The following is a 20,229-nucleotide window of genomic DNA, read 5'->3' on the forward strand; positions in this document are numbered from 1 at the left end:
CCCAGAGACTCACAGCCAGCAGCAACTCTAGCCCAGCCCCGCTCCAACTCCAGAGGGACCCGGGTTGCGGATGAGGGGGCGCAGCTCGGGCTGTGGGCGAACTGCCACTTGTCGCTGTAGCGGCCCATCGGGGAGCGGGTTCTTGTTGGTCCTGACGTCTCCGGCCATCCCCCTGGACAGGAGCTGAGAGACGTCAGGACCACCAGAAGCCGCTCCCCGATGGGCCGCTACGGCGATAAGTGGCAGTTCGCCCACAGCCCGAGCTGCGCCCCCTCATCGGGACACCGACTCCCGGGCCCACTGCAAGCACGGAGATCCCAGAGACTCACAGCCAGCAACAACTCTAGCCCAGCCCCGCTCCAACTCCAGAGGAACCCGGGTTGCGGATGAGGGGGCGCAGCTCGGGCTGTGGGCGAACTGCCACTTGTCGCCGTAGCGGCCCATCGGGGAGCGGATTCCTCTGGAGTTGGAGGGACAGGGAGACACAGCGGCTTTTGAGAATGGTGGGCAATCACTTCCAAAGTTCTGCCCACACAGTCAGTACACCTCTCCTACACTTGTCTCCCGCACTAAGATCATCTCGCAGAGAATGATCCCAGTCTAACCCTCCCTATTCTCTCCTATTCTGCAAGAAAAAACTACATTGAAGACTCAAACTCGCGATTGAGTAACTGCCGGGATCGAGGCGCAAACTCGCGACCTTGCGGATATGAGCCAAGCACTCTACCACTACGCTAAAAATCTTCCATTCCGAAAGCCGAAAAATTCTGAATTACGAAAAGTGTCTGGTCCCAAGGCTTTCGGATAAAAGGTTGTGCACCTGTACTTTCCTTCCTTGAGTATATTTCGAAGCCTGTCAGCACGGCTTCGAAATTAGCTTCCTCGGCCTCAATTTCCTTTTGATCACTTGTCCACTTGCATTTAAATGGAAATTGCAACCAAGTAAAATCTTAAAAACCTGATTAGTCAAACCCAAGTGCTTCAATGCAAATTATCAGAACAGTATCTTCCAGAAACTCATTCTAGTATAGCTCAAAAACAAACTACTGAGAAAATCCCGAGAATTTAGTGATTTGCCAAATAATAATGCATTACACAACTTTACGCCAAATCCTACCCTCGGTAAACCAAATCAAGCACAAACTGCTGACTGCCTCGTGTACAACTCCTTCCCAGTGCTACTAAAGCACCTGTTGCCGTTAAATATCACACTGCAGCACAGCTCCTACATTTTGTATTTCCAGTTTTAAACATGGAAAATAGAAATTGACTATCAATCAATGTATCCCTGCATTAGCAATAATGGACACTCTGAGAAATTCAAATTCTAAACCACAAGTAATCGACAATGGCATTTGCAATAAATATAATTGATTTTTTTAATTTGCCTTGATACATGCATTGATACAATAGTACATCATAATAGCAATATAAAATAAAAGATGGTAACTTCTGAACTATAGAGATTGTTATCTCCTTTTAATATGCACTAGACTAAGTGGGACCCGTTGGGTCCCTGTCACATGGGAGACCTGGTCCCCCAACGCAACCCATTCCCCAATGCAATATTCCACCACTCACCCGTTCCTCCAACGCAACCCGGCCCCCCCCAACGCAATATTGCACCACTCGTGCACATCCCCGAACTGCGCAGGCATGGCTCATTTCGCCACATCCCCCAGCACTCCCTCCCCCTCCTCTTCACCCTCCCTCTTCTTTCCCCTCTCCTGCTCCCCTCCCACAATCCTTCCCTCACCTCTCCCTACCTCTCCTTTCCCCTACCCTCAGTCACTCTCTCCCTCCCACCATAACTCCTCTCCCCACCCTACCCCCCACCTATCCTCCCTCTACCCCCCCCCCCCCCCCCCACTCCTCACCTCCCCCTATCTCCCCCCCCCCACCACCCTCATCTCCCTTTATTCCCCACTCCCTATCTCCCACACTCCCCCCTCCCCTCCCTCTATTCCCCCACCCTCCCCACTTTCTCCCTCCCTACCTTTTCCTCTCCCTCAACCCCCGCACTCTGCCTCCTCACCTCCTCAGGATATTTACCCTCCCCTCCCCCAATCCTTCCCTCACCTCTCCCTCCCTCTCCTCTCCCCTACCCTCAGTCACTCCTTCCATCCATAAAGCAGCATCTGCAGTTCCTTCCTCCACAGGTCATTCATTGTTAACTGTGGTTTAGATCCCGCTGACTTGATGATTGGAGCAGTTTGCATCGTGTGTGTGTGTGTGTCTCTCTCTCTCTCTCTCTCAAACTCCGCCCAACCCCGGCATGTTGCATTTTTATTTACATTTTCCAGTATTTGCAGTTTTTGAATTTTCATTAACACCTTGAATTCCTGATGAATTGCTTTATTTTAATAAAAGAAAGCTATAGTGTAGTTGCATCTTTAAATACTTTAATTTTGTAGGTTCTATGTTTTTTTTGAGAAAGGGAAGAATTTTCTTACTTGTTATAATTGATCATATAAACATTTCTTCAATGATTAGTCACTGGATCCATACGATGGAGATTTGGAGAGCACCTCAAGTGAATCGGATGGCAGTAGACAATTTCTGCAAGATGTCTACACTGAAAAGTCAAGTTATCTGTCCCATGCTATTGTTGCAGTTGATAGAAGAAAGTTGTCAGTAAAACCGTATAAACAGTCCTTGCTGACAACATTTCTGCCTGTATGCAGTAATACAGAGTTAAATTCCATACAAGGAGAAACTGCGGCCATTGGTGGTATACTCCCTCAATCTTCCTGTGAATCAGAAGTACTCTTTAATGGAAAACATGAACTTGCATTTGCAACAAGTAATTATGTGGCAGATGCTGGACACAAGTCTGCATTATTGGACTTGGATATGTTGGCTCGATCTCCTACTATAAACTTGGACATTGAAAGCGATCATAGACTTGTGAACATGTTTGTTCTGCACGACCCTGGGACTCATGAGGCCAGACACTCGAATGTCCAGTGGCGCTCGGGAAAACTTTTAAAGACTGCTCATGAAAGTTTTCCTGAAGGAAAGGTATCGGCAAAAAGAAAAATTGTGAATCCTTTGAATGAAGCAAGCAATGAATGGATAAGTAAAAAGAAAAGTCGTATTCTAAAAACTGAGGTAAGCAATTTTGTACTGAAGTGGTCTGTTTAGAAATGCTTCACGAGTAGTGTTACCCAAACTGCATATTTATGTAAAAATTGTGTTATTACAAAGATGTTCTTGGGGTATGCAATTATTTTCCATTTCAGACATCTAGTTTTGGCTTGGATGTGGTCAAAGAATGCTGAATAAGACTAAATATTTGGCAACAGAAGCAGTGTCTTGGCCTAGTTGCGTATGTAATTGTTTTGTGAAGTGACTTTTCTCTTGGTGATGTTTGTTTGCTTGGTTCTGTGCTTAAAGTTCTGTGGGTGGGGACAATTTAACAATCTCTCTCCCAGTTACCAATCATGTGAATGCAAGTGAATTGTAGAATGCGATTATCAATTTTTTTTCCTACTAAAGTGAAAGCTGATTTTTGATAAAATATGCTCAGTCAAATTGTCTATTAACTTTTGGAATTTACTATTTTGAAGTTGTATAACATGGATTTGTTTTTTTTCCGATTGTGCCCATTTCCCACAAGTCTATACCAATTGCTCATCACTGAAGTGGTGACCTCCCTTCTGTAATTATTTTTATTTTAACAAACTCCTGTCTTCTTAATGCTTGCAGGGGAGTCACCAAATAGTGTGTTATTCTGGTAACGTTTGGACCAGGCCACCAAAAGGTGCAGGTGTCTTCGCCTAAAGGATTTTGGATAATGGCCTCCAAACTAATTGCACTCCAATTGAAGTCTCATTCAGAAGTGGTGTAAATTGAAGTTCACTAGTTTCTTAGTGTGGCTCTGATTTTGATTTACCATTATTTTATCATTTGCGTACATAATCAATATGCAGCAGTTGTTTATTGGATCTGTGAATATGTTGTATTTTTCTTCCCACTACCGTTAGTCGATGTATTAATATCAATGGACTGTTATTGGGGAGGAAGAGGGAAAGCCTGTTGTTTTTCATTTAGCAGCTTGAGTGTACCTCTCTCTGTGTCTGCATGGGTTTTCTCTGGGTGCGTTGGTTTCCTCCTACATATGTGCATGTTGGTTAATTGGCTAGCAAAAATTGCCCCTAGAATAAGTAGGTGATAGAATCTGGTGGCAGTTGAGAATAAGGGCAGCACGGTGACATAATAGTAGAGCTTACAGCACCAGAGACCAGGGTTTGATCCTGACCACAGGTGCTTGTCTTTCCGGAGTCTACGTTCTCCCTGTGACCTGTGTGGGTTTTCTCGGAGATCTTCGCTTTCCTCCCACACTCCAAAGACATCGTTTTTTTTTTTTAGATTATTTGGCTTGGTATAAATGTAATCCTAGTATATAGGAAAGTGTTAGTGTGCGGGGACTGGTGCGACTCGGATTGCCGAAGGGCCTGTTTTTGCACTGAATCTCTAAACTACGGTATATAAAATTAGATTCATGTTGGATTGGTGTAAATGGGTAGTTAATCGTCAGCATGGACCCAAGGCCGATAAATCTGTGTACCATTGTCACCAAAGCATACATTTTGAGGAAGAGGATGTGATGTTTTTAAATGTCAAATGCTAAACTTCCAATGAGTTTGTTTCTTTGTCTATTTGTAAAATATAGAAATCATTGTTTAACCTTCTGTAAATATGAATAACCTACAAACTGCATTTGGTACAAAGCTTATGTTTGAGGGAGGAAATTTATGTATAATTGTATATGGTTATATTATACTAGAGATATTTTGACCAAAACCTTGAATTGGTTGAGTTGATTGGACGGTCATTAAAAATCGAAGCTCTTTCATTCTCTGGAAAGTGTCAAAATTAGTGACAAGGAACTCTAAGCCTGGTGGAATCGTGGGCAATTTTATGCACAGATGTTGCTTGAAACTGATAACTGAAGTGTTTATTTTGGTGCAAGGTGTACCATGGGTAAAGCAGTTAACCTCAAGTGTCTGGATCAATGGTTCTTTGATGGAAATATGATGTGGACCAATATGAGGAGTTGGTTGTGAGACAGAACTGGCAGTTCAACGTTCCAGAATTTTGATGTTTCAGAAGTGAAAGAGAGTTTGTGGGGGGGCGTGGGGTAGAGTTTGTTAGGAGTATCCATAAGGTTTCCTGAAACAGTGTGTGGATAGTCCAACCCAAGGAGGGAATTACTGGATCTTGCGTTGGGAAGCAAGCTTGGCCAGGTGACTGGTGTTTCACTGGAAGGGCATTTGGAGTATAGTGATTATTGGTTTAAGGTAGTTATGAATAGGTCTGTATGTTGGGGGGAGGGGGGAAGTAATAAATTGGAGTAAAGCAGATTACAGCAATTAGGGAGAGGAATTCGGGAGCAGTTGTTATTGGATAAATCCACGTCTGACCTGTGAAAGTAATTTAAAGGCCAGCTAATCAGAATTCAGGACCAGCATATTCTCGCGAGAAGGCGGGTATAAGGATGGCAAGGTAAGGGAACCTTGGTTGACCGAAGAGATTGTAAATCTGGTCAAAAACCGTATGAAAGGTTTAGAAAGATGATTTCAGCTGGGTCTTTGAACAATATAATGCAAAAAGAACTCACAGACATTTAGAAGAACCAAAAGGAGCTATGAAATGTCATTAGCGAGTAAAGAAAATCCCACGGCTTTTTATACATACATTTAAAAACTAGAGGGTGACCAGGGAGAGGATAGGATTGCTCAATGAAGATGTGGGAAATCTGTGCTTGGAAACAAGATATCGGCGAGGTGTTAAATTAGTGCATTGAATCCGTATTCACCAAGGGGATGGACATGGAGGACACTGTGGAGAAGGCTAATATGTTAGGGCAGTTTGAGCTCAAGAGGGTGGTAGTGTTGGGGTTCTTGAAGAGCATTAAGATGGATAAATCCCTCAAAGACGGATGAATCTATCCCAGGTTGAGGGAGGCAAGAGTGGAGATTGCATGGGTCTTGATGAAGATCTTTGCCTTTTGCCACAGACGAGGTCCTTGAGGGCTAGAAAGTAACTAATGTTGCTCCTTTGTTTAAGAATGTTAGTAGAGATAATCAAGAAAATTACAGGCCAGTGAGCCTCACATAAATGGTAGTAGGGAAGCTATTGGAGAGGATTATTCAGAGGATTTACTTCCATTTAAGAGTATGGGCTTATCTGAAACTATCAACATGGGTTTATGTTGATAGTCCCAAATAAGAGTCTGAGACTATCAACATGGGTTTATGAAGGCATGACAAAGGTGATCGATGAGGACAGGGTATGTTGTCTACAAGGATGAAAGTAATGGGCCTGTCCCACTTAGGCAATAAAAAAAAAAAAATGTTTAGGCGACTAGGCTTTTGCCACATGGTCGCCTGTATGGTTGTGAATAGTCTCCTCAGTTGCCCAAAGAGTTGTAGAGTCTTTCTGGTCGCTGCTGGCTTTTCAACATGTTGAACATTTTTCAGAGACAGTCGGCGACAGTGGGTTTGACGCCAATGAGCATTGCTTGACTTCTCCTGACGTAGGTGTCGCCAGGTGACACACAGGTTGTTGCCAGTGCTGACTTCGTTTTTTTTTTGTTAAAGTAATGATCCTATTTCAAATTTTATGTTGAACCAGGGTCCAGTCGCTGTTTTTTTGGAGCTACGACTGAGTCGCCTAAAAATAGCCTAAGTGGGACAGGCCCATAAGGCTTTTTGATAGAGTTCCCTCAGGGTAGGCTGATGTAAGGCAGGGATCTAAGGTGACATAGTCACACAATGTGGAAACAGGCCCTTTGGCCCAACTGGCCGACATGTCCCACCTGCCCGCATTTGGTTCATATCCCTCCAAACCTGTCCTATCCATGTACCCAACTGTTTCTTAAACTTTGGGATAGACAATGCCTCAACTACCTCCTCTAGCAGCTCGTTCCATATTAAGATTTAAATTCCTATCAAATCTTTTCCCCATCGCCTTGAACCTATGTCCTCTGGTCCTCAATTCGCCTACCCTGGGCAAGTGATTCTGTGCACTTGTGTTTAAGAAGGAACTGCAGATGCTGGAAAATCGAAGGTAGACAAAAATGCTGGAGAAACTCAGCGGGTGCAGCAGCATCTATGGAGCGAAGGAAATGGGCAACGTTTTGGGCCGAAACCCTTCTTCAGACGGGTTTCTGAAGAAGGGTTTCGGCCCAAAACGTTGCCTATTTCCTTTGCTCCATAGATGCTGCTGCATCTGCTGAGTTTCTCCAGCATTTTTGTCCACCTTTGACTCTGTGTATTTACCCGATGTATTCTTCTCGTGATTTTATACACCTCTATAAGATCACCACTCATACTCTTGTGTTCCAAAGAATAGTCCCACCCTCTAGTCCTGTCAACATCCTCGTAAATCTTCTCTGTACCCATTCAGCTTGAAATCTTTCCTAAAACATGCTGCCCAGAACTGAACACAATACTCTAAATGCAGCCCCAACAACGTCTTATAGCAACTTGACCTCCCAGCTTTACTCGAATACTCTGTAAAAGACACATGTGCCAAAAAGCTTTATTGACCACCCTATCTACCTGCAACTCTACATTCAAGGAACCAGGCACATGCACTCCTAAATCCCTCTGCTCTATAACACTCCCCAGAGCCCAACCATTCACTGTGTAGGTCCTGCCACTTGAGTGTTTGGATTTAGTATTGAAATGAGAGGGTTGAGATGGGTGTAGTTTTATATGAATGATTTGGACTTTAATGTAGATGGTTTGGTTAATAAGTTCGCAGACATCGCCAAAATAGGGTGAGGCGAGTTGTCAACATATAGCAGTTACAGAAATGGATGGTAAAGTGGCAGATAGATTTTAATCCAGGAAAGTGTGAGGTGCTGCATTTTGGGAAGTCAATTCCTTAACAATATTGATGTGCAAAAGGATCAAGGGGTTGAAGTATATTGCTCTGTGAAATTACCAACATAATTAAATAGAGTGGTTAAGAAGGCATGTGGTATGTTTGCTGTCATTGGTTGGGGCATTGAGTGTAAGAGTAATGCCCCTGTCCCACTTAGGAAACCTGAACGGAAACCTCTGGAGACTTTGCGGTTCCCGGAGGTTGCAGGTGGTGGAAGCAGGTAGGGAGACTGACAAAAACCTCCAGGAACCGCATGGAAACCTTGGGTGGGGCGCAAAGTCTCAAGAGGTTTCCGTTCAGGTTTCCTAAGTGGGACAGAGGCATTAGGAAGTCATGTCACAGCTTTATAGGACTTTGGATAGGTTGCACTTGGAGCGTTTTGTGCAGTTCTGGTTGCCCCATTATAGGAAGGACATTGAGGTTTTTGGAGAAAACAGTTTCCAGAAAACTGCCAGGATTAGTGTGTGTCTAACAGTCCTGCACTTCGTGGGTAAGAATGCCCAGTGTGGTAGCCAGTACATTCCATGCTGAAGATTAGTAGCCTTTTTCACTGTTGAGAAGTGAAAACATTTTTGGAATGTTTTACAGTTCTGTAAAATATTTTGGAATTATCTACAAGTAGAATCACTGCTTTCTAAAGGTTCATGGGCACCAAAGTGACACTGCTGTAACCTCTGGCCATTGGCAATGTGACAGGTGATAGTTTATTAGATAAAAGGTATTCGGAAAGGAGCACGTGTCACTGCAGGTACCAGGGAACGGTGAGAGGAATCTTCATATGTGTCCTTCACCATGTGTGCCCACACCTGAAGCCAATCATTTAATTGTAGTGCTAATTCTTGATTTATTGCCATAGTTAACACTAAGCTTTTCCTGGTACCTCCCCCAATAGACTAATTTCCACTGCACACATTCTCAGTTGTAACATTGATGTTCAGCTGGAATTGGTGCAGACATGATTTATGAGGACATTGTCAGGACTTGAGGGCCTGAGCTATAGGAAGGAGTTAAACAGGCTAGGACCTTTATTCCTTGGAGCGCAGGAGGATGAGGAGTGATCTCATGAGACGAATAGATAGGATAAATGCACAAAGTCTTTTATCCAGAGTGGTGGAATCATGAAACCAGAAGACATAGGTTTAAGGCAATTGTTTTGGCTTTAACAAGGACAGCAAAAATGCATTTCTACTGGCCCTAACACCAAGGCACTTAAAAAAACATGATGGCACTGGGTTACCTATCAACATTACTACAAACTCTAAGGTTTCGTTCAGGTCCTTCTGCACATATGTGTGAGTAGGGGATGATAAGATACAGCAGGAAGCTGTACTGACTTTACTGATCACTGGAGTATGGAATTTATAATGGGGGTAAGGCAAGGGGTGAAATAAGGAAGAGAGCACTGGTAATACAGTAACTGGATGAAGAATATTCTATTAAATGGCTCTTCCACTAAAAAATTGGAACCTACTAATAATTGTTACACAAAGCATTAAGAGAAAATGTTAATCCAGACTAGGACAATATTTTCCAACAAATTCAAAGACTCTTAATCATGATGTATAATTTTATTAATTGTAAAATCAGCCATGAACCAAATTCCAAGTTATATTTTGCAGTTCTTGAATCTCATCAACCATTTTCTCTTAGACTTCCCCCTTAACTTGTACCATTTTCCTTATTAACAAATTCCTTCCAAAATCATTCACTATTTTGAAAGGCAGCATTAATTAGTTCAAAATAAAAGCACATGCAAATGTAATTATGTAACAAGGCCAAGTTCTGGCATTGGAATAACTGGGTTTTATTCTGTGCAGAGCAGTGCGACACCACGCTCATAAAAGCTGCGAGAATCTTCCTTGGTTGCAATGTCAAAGTCAACAGTGAATATCAGGTCTGCACGCGTGAAGTTCAGGTATACGGGAAGTGTCACCTGTGAATTAAAAAAAAGTTGCAAGGGCATTAAACAAATGTTGGAGCTATTAAAACAAAAAATTCTTTAAATTAGACTTATTAGCAACCAGATAGCAAAGTTGTGTTCGAAAGTTATCAGTGTGATCACAGCTGATTTACGAGCATTTACCTGCCAGTCACTGTATTAGCCCTGGATTAGCACTCCAAAATACATCACTTTGCAAATATACGAGTTTGCCTTTATCAGATGGGACATTGAGTTGGGATGTCATTTTACAGCTGCAAAGTTGTTAAGATCATATCCGGAATAGTATGCAGTTTTTGTGAACAAATCTGCAAGTCACTGATTCAGCACAGAACCAAGCCCTTTGGCCTAACTTGTCCATGCCCATCATAGTCATAGAGTGACACAGTGTGGAAACAGGCCCCTCAGCCCAACTCGCCCACACCGGCCAACAATGTCCCAGCTACACTAGTCCCATTTGCCTGCGCTTGGTTCATTTCCCTCCAAACTTGTCCTATCCATGCACCTGTCTAACTGTTTCTTAAACGATGGATAGTTCCAGACTTGACTACCTCTGGCAGCTTCCTGTTTCCTATTAAATCTTTCCCCCCTCAGCTTCAACCTATTGTTCTCGATTCCCCTACTCTATTTATCTACCCGATCAATTCCTCTCATGATTTTGTACACCTCTACAACATTGACGTTGTGCCAATGACTACTAGACACAGCTTAGTGAGGACACAGTGTTCTCTCTCGAATAGTGGTCGGAGTAGTGTTCCACCCATCTGTTGGCTGTGACTTCCCCAATGGTGGATTTGAGGGGGGCTGTTTTGTTGGGGGACATCCAGATGGCCGCCATAACAGGGAACATCAGGGGAATGTACTATGGCTTTAGGACCAGTCCAGAGCAAGATCTCAAGTCGATCCTGCTGTAATCTTTCACAACCATCTTCACTATCTGCAAAACCACTAACTTTTGTATCAAGGTACCTTCCTGAACTAGTCCCCCTTGTCCACAGATAATTACTCACCACATTAGCTTTCTTTTCAGCATACGTCTCTTTAACCCACCGAAGCTGTGTAAGAGTGAGTTCAGTGGATATGGCATTAGATAAAGACAGCTTGTTGTTGTTGCAAACGGCACCTTGAAGTGTCAGGCCTGTAGAAAAACAATGTTAACGTTTAGAATGCAGTCATCATGGTACGTGCCAATTTAACATAGCAGAAATACAATGGTAAGCAGATTGTAAGTACACAGCAAATACAAGATATACAACCCACAGGATTTTGGTTTTATCTAATTCTGGAAACCAGTTGGTTTTAGCAAATAGTTATGAAGACTGCATAATTTGTGGGAAAATATACCAAACATTTGTCAAATGTACCCACTTTGTCATAAACTGGACAAGTGGAGCAAAATGGTCATGTGAAATGACCAAAACTGAATGAAAGATATCGGCATTAATAAAGTGACCATTTTAGCTGCTGTGGACTCCTGAATCAACAGTAGGGTCGTGAAACTGCTGGCACGGGTATGTACCCACAGGCAAAATAGTTCAAATAGAACATTTACTTAGGAAAACTCCAAATGTTGATAAAGCTCAGTTCTGCGCTTGTGACAGATTTCCCCAAGGCAAATTCTATATCATTGTAACTCAGTGTGATATCCATTGTCACTACTAACCTGTTATCCCAAAACTGCAAGCATCCAATACCGAGTTCTGATTATTGGTGACAATGACTTCCAGTCGAAGCTCTTCCAACGACCAGCTGTTCGCTTGAGCCACATACTGCCGTGTTGCTGTGATATAAGCCTCTGGCACGTACAAACCACCCAAGAAAACATGGATATTCTGCAGGAAAAATAACAGCAGGAAACCATTTTATGTCAGCATTCTATACATTTCAACCATTGTTTTAATTGGAAAAGGTCAATTTGCCCAATATCCTTTGAATGCCATGATAGGATGTTCACTTCTATAACATAGCTTCACATTATTGTTTGCTAATGGTGAGACTTTAACAAATTACTTCAACTATCTGATCACTTATGGGTAAACAGAGATGTTCTTTAATACATGTTGAGCAAAGGCTCAGTACTCTGTACAAAGGTCATAGATGAAGAAACTACAATTACCTGGAATGAATGCTCGACAAGAGTGATAGGAAATCTCATGAGAGCCTGTGCTGGCATGGTAATCCATTCAAATGAATGAAAGCCTTTCTGATTTTAATACATTTTTAGTGTGTTAATTTTTGTTAGCTTAAAAAGTGTGTACAAAAAATGCAGATGTTGTCCTTGGTGTAAGTGAGGGTTTACTCCAGCCTCGTCTGCCAATGTGTCGCTGGTGCAGGCAGGCAACAATTTTGTGGCAACAGCCAAGAGCAGATAAGTACAAACCTAAACCTCTTCTTACTACATTCCCGAAGACAGGTAATTGTACATGGAGCTCATTTAATGCAGCCACTTTTCATAAAACCGATCAATAATATATTTTTAAAAGCAGCCTCTTGTCATGAAAACACCAATATTGAACAATAATAAAGTGGGTGTATATAATATATGGTGGGTGTGAATACCAACCTTCAGTTCTTTAGCACCTCCTGTGGATGCTGCATGGGATATCTGCTGCAACTGCTTTATGCGTTCACTGAAGTTAGCCACCCACTGAATGACTGTCATGTTTGCAGGGATTGTGTAACGGATCCAACTGTGAGGCAAGATACCTTTTTATGGGCAAGGAAAGAGGAATCAGCTTTTACTCAGTACTTTGCATCTAATAGTTACATGTTACTCCTTTAATGGACATAATTGAATCGAGCCATGACAGTATCTGCACTATGACGTTTGTTCTCAAATAACCCCAGTTTTTTTTTTAAAGAAGCAAATCAAAGCTCAAATTTCTAATCCATAACACACAGAAGTTCGGGTTGACGGGCATTCAATTGGATCATGGCAGATTATTTCAACACCATTTTATTACCGTACCTCCATAATCTTTGATTTCCCCCAATATCTAAAAGTCTGATTTCATTCAAAACTGAAATCAATGACTGAGCCTCCACAGCCCATCAGGAGAAAGAATTCTAATGCTTCACCAGGCTTTGAGAGATATCTATTCATTTCAGTCCTGATTAGCCGACCTTGTATTCAAGACTGTGATCACTTAACTCTAGACTCCTCAGTCGAGAAGAACAAATATGTATCCTTTTCAGCTTTCTAAAAATTGTGCCCGTTTAGAATGACATCAGCTCAAATTTCTTCTAGTCACCTTGGGAACTAGGTGAATTCTCACTGCACTTCACTAAATGCAAGCATATCTTGTTTAAGTAAGGAAATCAAAACCACAAAATACTGCTGAAGTGGTCTCACTAAGGCAACATTAATTACTGGAAAACATTTTCAATCCATCTTTTTAAACTCAAATCCTCTCCCACTAAAGACCAACAAACCACTTGCTTTCCTAGTGCGTTCTTGCACCATCACATTAGCTTTAGAATGTTGTGGTACAAGTCTCTTTGAATATCAACTCGGCTTTTGTGTTTTCTACCAAAGAGCCCCGACATTTTTCCCCATACAGTATATTGCAATCCAATAACTATTGGAACACAGAAGATTAGGGTCCAATTGACTCCACCATGCATGAAGACCACTGAGTCAGTACAGAGTTACCACATTACCAGCTCTGCCCCATCGATAACCCAAGATGTGATTTCAGTACAATATATAAATTTATGTAAGTTTGTGCTGCTATTTCAAAGCTATACCATTTTAAATGTTATCATTTAACTTTACAAAATATATACTGCAGCTTAATTTCCTTACCCTTCACCATTTCACTGATTAACGTCCGCAGATAATTGGTCTGTTTCTTCTTCCCCTCGCATACTTGTACTACATCAACCAGATCCTGGCGAATATCCTGTAAAAGCTTTGCTCCACTCTTCACTTCTCTTTCAAAGAATCTAAACAATGGATCCTGTAAAGATAAACATTTGCATCATTCTTCCCTTCGTTTTGTACTTCAGATGCTTATGAGCATTTTAACGACATTAATAGTTATTACTGTCTCCTGTCAGAAGAATGGAAAGACATTATAAATCTGGTCACAGTCTCCATTAATATTTCTAATTTCTTTTTTCACTCTTCAAGTATAAAATCAGTAATTGCTTTCATTTTCAGCATCTTCTACCACAACCCAGGTTACAGCTTAAAAAATAACAATTAGGCCATAATTTGGGGAAAAGGTCAAAATTATGAATAAAATATATTTGGATGTGAAAATCACTGCAGTTCTGCTATCTCCTTCATTCAGTCTACAGATACATTAAGAAAATAACTGTTCAATAACAAGCAGTCTTTCCAGGTGCGGCAGAGGTTCACCTGCACCTCCTCCAACCTCATCTACTGCATCCACTGCTCTAGGTGTCAGCTGCTTTACATCGGTGAGACCAAGCGCAGGCTTTGCGAGTGCTTCGCCAAACACCTCCGCTCAGTTCGCAATAACTAACCTGATCTCCCGGTGGCTCAGCACTTCAACCCCCCCTCCCATTCCGAATCCGACCTTTTTGTCCTGGGCCTCCTCCATGGCCAGAGTGAGGACCACCGTAAATTGGAGGAGCAGCACCTCATATTTCGCTTGGGCAGTTTGCACCCCAGCGAAGTGAACATTGACTTCTATCATTTCAGGTAGTCTTTACTTTCTCCTCTCCTTCTCAGCTCTTCCTCAGCCCACTGGCTCCACCTCTTCCTTTCTTCTTCCCCCCCCCCAACCTCACATCAGTCTGAAGAAGGGTTTCGACCTGAAACGTTGCCTATTTCCTTCGCTCCATAGATCTTGCCTCACCCGCTGAGTTTCTCTAGCATTTTTGTCTATGTTCAATAACCAAGCTAGTTCCATTTACCCAAGGCTGACCCATACCCCTCTAAATCCTTCCTATCAAAAACAACACAAACTACTGAAGTAACTCAGCAGGTCAGGTAGCATCTCTAGTGAACAAACATAGATAGCTGATGTTTTGGGTTGGGCCCTTATTCAAGACTGATTGTAAGGGGGTGAGGGGGAGATGTAATAAAGCTAGAATAGAGACCAAATGGAAAAGAAAAGGAAAAATCCACAGATGCTGGTTTAAATCGAAGGTAGACACAAAATGCTGGAGTAATTCAGCGAGTGATCTCTGGAGAGAAGGAATGGGTGTTGTTTCGGGTTGAGACCCTTCTTCATTCTGAAGAGAGGAGAGGCAGGAAATAGGTGAACATATGTGAGGGGAGGGATTTGATAGGCAGATGGTTGATCAAAGCCAGAGATGAAAAAAGGTGCAAGACAAAAGGAGTGAAGAGTCGCGAATTGTGGAGGTGAGAAATAGGTGCAAATATAGGAGGAGGAAGGGATGTGAGGGTTTTCCTAAAATTGGAGAATGTTGATAAATTGGGTTATAAGCTACCCAAGTGTAATATGAGGTGTTGTTCCTCCTGTTTGCGTGTGGTCTCATTCTGGCAATAGAGGCCTCCCAGGACAGAAAGGTCAATATGGGAATGGGAAGGGATTAAAATTAAAATTAAAATCTACTGGGAGATCTTGTAGGCCTTGGTTGTCCAAGCGCAAGTGTTATGCGGAACGGTTGCCAGGTCTATGCTTGTCTTGCCAATCTTTCCTATCCATGCACCTGTCCAATTGTCTTTTAAGCATTGTTATAGTGCCTGCCTCAACTACCTCCTCTGGCAGTTCTTTTTATGTACCCACCACCCTCTGTGCGAACAAGTTGCGTCTCGGGTTCCGATTAAATCTTTCCCTATTTAATAGGAACCGGGTGAATCATATTTGATTAATGTTCCATGATACCCTCCTGACCACACTGGCTGCCATTGTGCCAGTAACATATTACTCCTTGCAAACCCTGTAACTTTTAGGGATCATGTGAAAAGTAGCGTTTTAGAAATACATAATTTGCCCTGCACTTTAATCCAACCTTAATGTTGTCGACTGTGCGTTTAAGATGGTTAAGTGACTTTGGAATAAGTTGGAGCCAGTTGCTGGCTGTGGTGTGAAGACTTCGCATCCAGATTGGCCGTCCATCTGAAGTGGATCCTGTGCGCTGCTTCTTCTCAGTTTCTGCATAAGCCAGATCATCCTCATCCTCCAACATCTGCATTTTCAGCATCTTGCTGAGCATGTCAGTGCCTGAATCAGATAAGGTTCAAACGATTAAAAGATAGCCCAGCTAGGATGCTTCTCAATTTAAACGTATGGATATACAGTGGGAAAAGAGACAAATTTAAATCCAAAATTAAAAAATGACAATTTCACAAGGAAAAGATTACATTGAGAAAATAAGATAGGTTTTCCTTCTACCAATGTTAGTTCTGTAACTGACATGTTTTTCTGTGCTTGTGTAACACAAATGTCATTAAACTTGTCAGTTTTTTTCCAGTGCATGTACTTTTGTGCTGTTTGTCATCAGCAGCAGCTCGAGATCAGTTTTTAATGAAATTATCCATGGATCTTTTCATTGGTCACTTCAATATATTATTACAAGAAAGTATATTCTATGTTTTTACTTTCTTCTAAAATTATATGGAAGTACTGTCAGCTTTTCAAAACCCAACATTTTCGACTACTTAAGTAATTGGAAATCTAATACTTACCCTGTGTGGTTAAAAGCACCTTCTCAGCATTGTTGGGTAAACCCAGCCAGGATGGAGTCTGAGTATCAGGAAGCAGCTCAACCCATTGTATGAATTCTTCTCGCCTGCATGCAAATCACCATTTGTTAATTAAATAACAATTATACAAATCATGTCCAACAGCAAACATTGTGTCTTCATTTAATTGCTATTTAAATGATCTTTACCTGATTCCATCCGGCATTAGAATATCCTTATGTCCATCGACTTTGCAAGCCAATTTAAATTCGCTGTCAAAGCTAGCGGTGGTAAATAATCGGTCCAAGAAGGAGTTGAGCAACCGCTGGTCAAATTCATTGTCAATACGGCCACCGTAAATGGACTGTGCCATCAGGGTTTTCAGAGCTGACCAAGGAATTTTATCAGGTGAAATGTTCTGGCGTCCCTGCAGAAAAGCAAGTTATTGTTGAAGTAGGTTAGAAATACATCCCACAGGTTCACTGCAACACCTGCTCTTTACTGGGACCGAAAATAAATGATCAACTTTAAACTTCATACACAGACTGATTGTGGGTTCTTATTGCTATAGATTTCTCAGTTTGTTTGTTGGCGACCAAATTATTGCCTATAACTAAAGGTAGTTTGGGTTTAGTACAAATCAAGAATTGAATTAGAAGATTACATTGGCTAGTTGACTTGGCCAATTCTAATCAACCCAATATTCAGGGGGAGTGATCCTCGAGAGATTCATAATCCTTTGAATGAGTTTCTCATCTCGGTCCCAAAATGTTTATTTTGAGACTGCTCATTCCTTTTTGAGATATTAGACACACCCAAAGATCTAATGTCCTCAGGAAAACATACTGATGCACATAAATAGAAGGATAGGCCACCTAGCACCCTCAGACTATCCCACCGCTCAATATTACCATTTCTGCCCCTGGCCACTCTTCCATGCCAATTGCAGAGAACTCGACACCCTGATTATTTAATAATTTATCTGCCTCCTCCATAAACACCACAAATTATATAAAACAGCAGTATTGTATACAAAACATGCTTATTGTATATCAACCACCTAAAATATACATCAGTTTAAAAAAAAAAAGGTATCCACAACAATTCACGATTGTAAATCAACAATCCCCTCTGAATTTAAGCTAAATATGGGTAGCTTCACATTATTCCACAACAAAAAGCAATTCATTTCAACCCAAGTGCAGACTGGCCTTCTATTAATAAGGAAAATACCAAGAATGTGTTTCCGACAACTGGTCATAATCAGTAACATCCACATTATTCGTTTGAATCTTGCCTCTAAATCCTGACAACATGGAACTAATCTTCTCCTCTACATTGCACAGCCATAGTAGTAGGCCCCTCTCGGTCATGACTGACCATGGGTGATGCATCCTGGTCGGATGCAAGCCTGGGCGATGTCATATGGAGGACAGGCTGTTGCCCATGCAGCTCGTCCCCCCTCTCCACGTCGCTGATCGATCCAAAGGAACAACAGAGCTGTTACAATTTGGCACCAGCGCCGTCGCAGGAGCTGCCAGAGCGAGGTTGTAGACAACGACTCCGGGTTTTCTTGAGGTTTACTCTTGGAGCCTTTTCCATGACTGGATATGGCCACAAGGCAGTGGAGGTTTTAAATCAGAGTTTTCCCTCTTCTAGATGGACTGCCTTCCCAGGCTGAGGAGCGCACATCTGCCCGAGACTCATGGAGGTGGGAGCGTTTACCTTCCCGTGCAGGTCTATAGCACCTCCCCACATTGCACAGCCATAGGTTTTATATTCAGTAGTATCATGATTTGATCGATACAGCGATGTATCATTGCATTACTTTCAATGTTCTGCACACTTACCTTCGCTGTATCATCCAGCCACGTATCCACTGTATCACAGGCTGATCTTAAGTCTGATTCACCAAACTCGTATTTTTTGGACCATCCCAAGGGTGCATATCGCAAACGTTCTTGAATAATAGCATGGAACCAGCCCAGGAGGAAATACAGCCGCGCACGCTCATTTGGTGCCTGCAAGAACAATACATTCATGCAAGGTTATCTCCACACAAGAATCATTGGCTAAACATTTTGCTGGAGCTTTCAAAAACTTTTGTAAATTATTGTAGAAACAAGGAACTTTAAATGCTGGATTACAAAAAAAAGACACAAAGTGCTGCAGTAACTCAGCAGGCCAGGCAGCATCTCTGGGGAACATGGAGAGGAGACGTTTAGGGTGGGGATCCATCTTCAGACTGATTGTGGGGAGGGTGAAGGAAAGTTAGATGAGAGGCAGGACCACGCCTGGCAAGCAATAGGTGGATACAGTTGAGTTTTTTTTTTTGATCAGCAGATGATTGGACAAAGGCCAGAGATGAAAAGACAGAAAATGTAAGAAAATGATTGAAGTGTTGCAAACTGAAGCTAGAGGAAGGAATGTAGCAGAAACAGGTGCAAGTCCAGGTGGAGCATGGGAGAGGGGAGGGGGGAGTTGTCGTTACCTAGAATTAGAGCATTCACGTTCATTCATTGTAGGCAAACTCATTTTGGTCACAGGCCGGAAAGGACAGTATGGGAATAGTAAGACGAGTAACATTGGTTAACAACCAGGAGATCCATCAGGCCTTGGTGGGCTGAGTACAAGTATTCGGCGAAATGGTTGTCGAATCTATGCTTGGTCTTGCTGATGTACTGGAGGTCACATCAAGAATTCCAAATGCAGTACACGAGATTAGAGAAGGTATACGTGAAGCCCTGTTTCACCTGGACAGGCTGCTGCAGTCGCTGGGTGGATGAGAGGGAGGGGGTATAGGGATAGGTATTACTTCTCCTGCGATTTCATGGAAAAGTACCTGGGGAGGGATTAATTTGCGTGAGAAGGGATGTGAATCAAACAGTTGTGGAGGGAGTGGTCTCTGGAAAGGGGTGGTGGAGGTAGGTGACGAAAATGTCGGAGAATGATGTGTTGGATGCGGTGGCTGGTTGGGAGGAAGATGAGGAACCAGGGAGCCCTATCCTTATTCACCAATTAAACATTTGGAGTTTATTCTAAGTTTATTCTTACTTTACACATCCTGGCAACTGGGATGCTGCTGAAAGTCCTCAGCATGTTGGCTTTCACACCAGGTGGAGGTTCAAATACAAATATGCGTCCTGCTCGCAACAAGTTCACTGGAACCTGCAAACAAATTAAAGGGTTATTTCAGAAGTTCCAAACAATTTGCCCTGGAAACAAAGTTTTATTTCTAAATCAAACATCAGCAGCTGGGCAGTAAAATAACTTAAAACTTGCCTTTGTTATAAAAATTCTGTTAATCAGACAATGAAAAACATTGACACAAGGAATTGCTGATACTGGCTTACAAAAAAACCCAACAAAGTGCTGGAGTAACTCAGCAAGTCAGGCAGCATCCCTGGAGAACATGGATAGGATGACATTTTGGGTCGGGACCCATCTTCAGACTCAACATGGATAGGCACCCGTTCAGGTTGGGACCCTTCTTTACAATCAGTGTCTGAAGAAGAGTTCGCTCAATAAGTCACCTATTCTAGAGATGCTGCCTCACCCGCTGAATTACCCCGGCACTGTCTTTAAAAAAAAAAACAAAGAAAACATTGATTTTTATTTCCAAAATTATAATGAGATTGTTTTATTTATGTTCTTGATAACAGTGATCAAGTTGCTGGAGGATCATAACTCTACACTTCCCAGTGGCTCGGTACAAAATAATAACAAATTAATTAATTTGCTGTATGGTCAATAATGAATAGTGATCTAAAGT

General features: G+C 42.2%; 2 protein-coding genes across 7 annotated transcripts in view; one reads left to right on the top strand and one right to left on the bottom strand.

The window, feature by feature from the left end:
* Nucleotides 1-20,229, top strand: part of LOC129700544 (uncharacterized) — a 41,941-nt gene that overhangs the window by 17,703 nt on the left and 4,009 nt on the right. For 2 of the 5 annotated variants that reach the window (XM_055641148.1, XM_055641146.1), the window contains one exon: nucleotides 2,494-6,616. In XM_055641148.1, coding sequence (XP_055497123.1) covers nucleotides 2,494-3,144 — 651 coding nt within the window. In that variant the 3' untranslated portion in view covers nucleotides 3,145-6,616. Of the gene's footprint in view, nucleotides 1-2,493; nucleotides 6,618-20,229 lie in introns of those variants that run through there. The other 3 variants (XM_055641149.1, XM_055641147.1, XM_055641145.1) reach the window with 3 other exon arrangements.
* The window catches only part of dync1h1 (dynein, cytoplasmic 1, heavy chain 1), a 99,902-nt gene continuing 89,122 nt past the window's right edge, over nucleotides 9,450-20,229 (bottom strand). For both annotated transcript variants that reach the window (XM_055641144.1, XM_055641143.1), the window contains exons 69-78: nucleotides 19,512-19,625; nucleotides 18,308-18,478; nucleotides 16,667-16,884; nucleotides 16,461-16,564; nucleotides 15,785-15,996; nucleotides 13,641-13,794; nucleotides 12,399-12,541; nucleotides 11,499-11,667; nucleotides 10,846-10,973; nucleotides 9,450-9,829 (exon numbers count right to left, since the gene is read on the bottom strand). In XM_055641144.1, coding sequence (XP_055497119.1) covers nucleotides 9,701-9,829; nucleotides 10,846-10,973; nucleotides 11,499-11,667; nucleotides 12,399-12,541; nucleotides 13,641-13,794; nucleotides 15,785-15,996; nucleotides 16,461-16,564; nucleotides 16,667-16,884; nucleotides 18,308-18,478; nucleotides 19,512-19,625 — 1,542 coding nt within the window. In that variant the 3' untranslated portion in view covers nucleotides 9,450-9,700. The remainder of the gene's footprint in view (nucleotides 9,830-10,845; nucleotides 10,974-11,498; nucleotides 11,668-12,398; nucleotides 12,542-13,640; nucleotides 13,795-15,784; nucleotides 15,997-16,460; nucleotides 16,565-16,666; nucleotides 16,885-18,307; nucleotides 18,479-19,511; nucleotides 19,626-20,229) is intronic.

The sequence above is a fragment of the Leucoraja erinacea genome, chromosome 9 (assembly GCF_028641065.1).
Source record: "Leucoraja erinacea ecotype New England chromosome 9, Leri_hhj_1, whole genome shotgun sequence".
NCBI lineage: Eukaryota > Metazoa > Chordata > Chondrichthyes > Rajiformes > Rajidae > Leucoraja > Leucoraja erinaceus.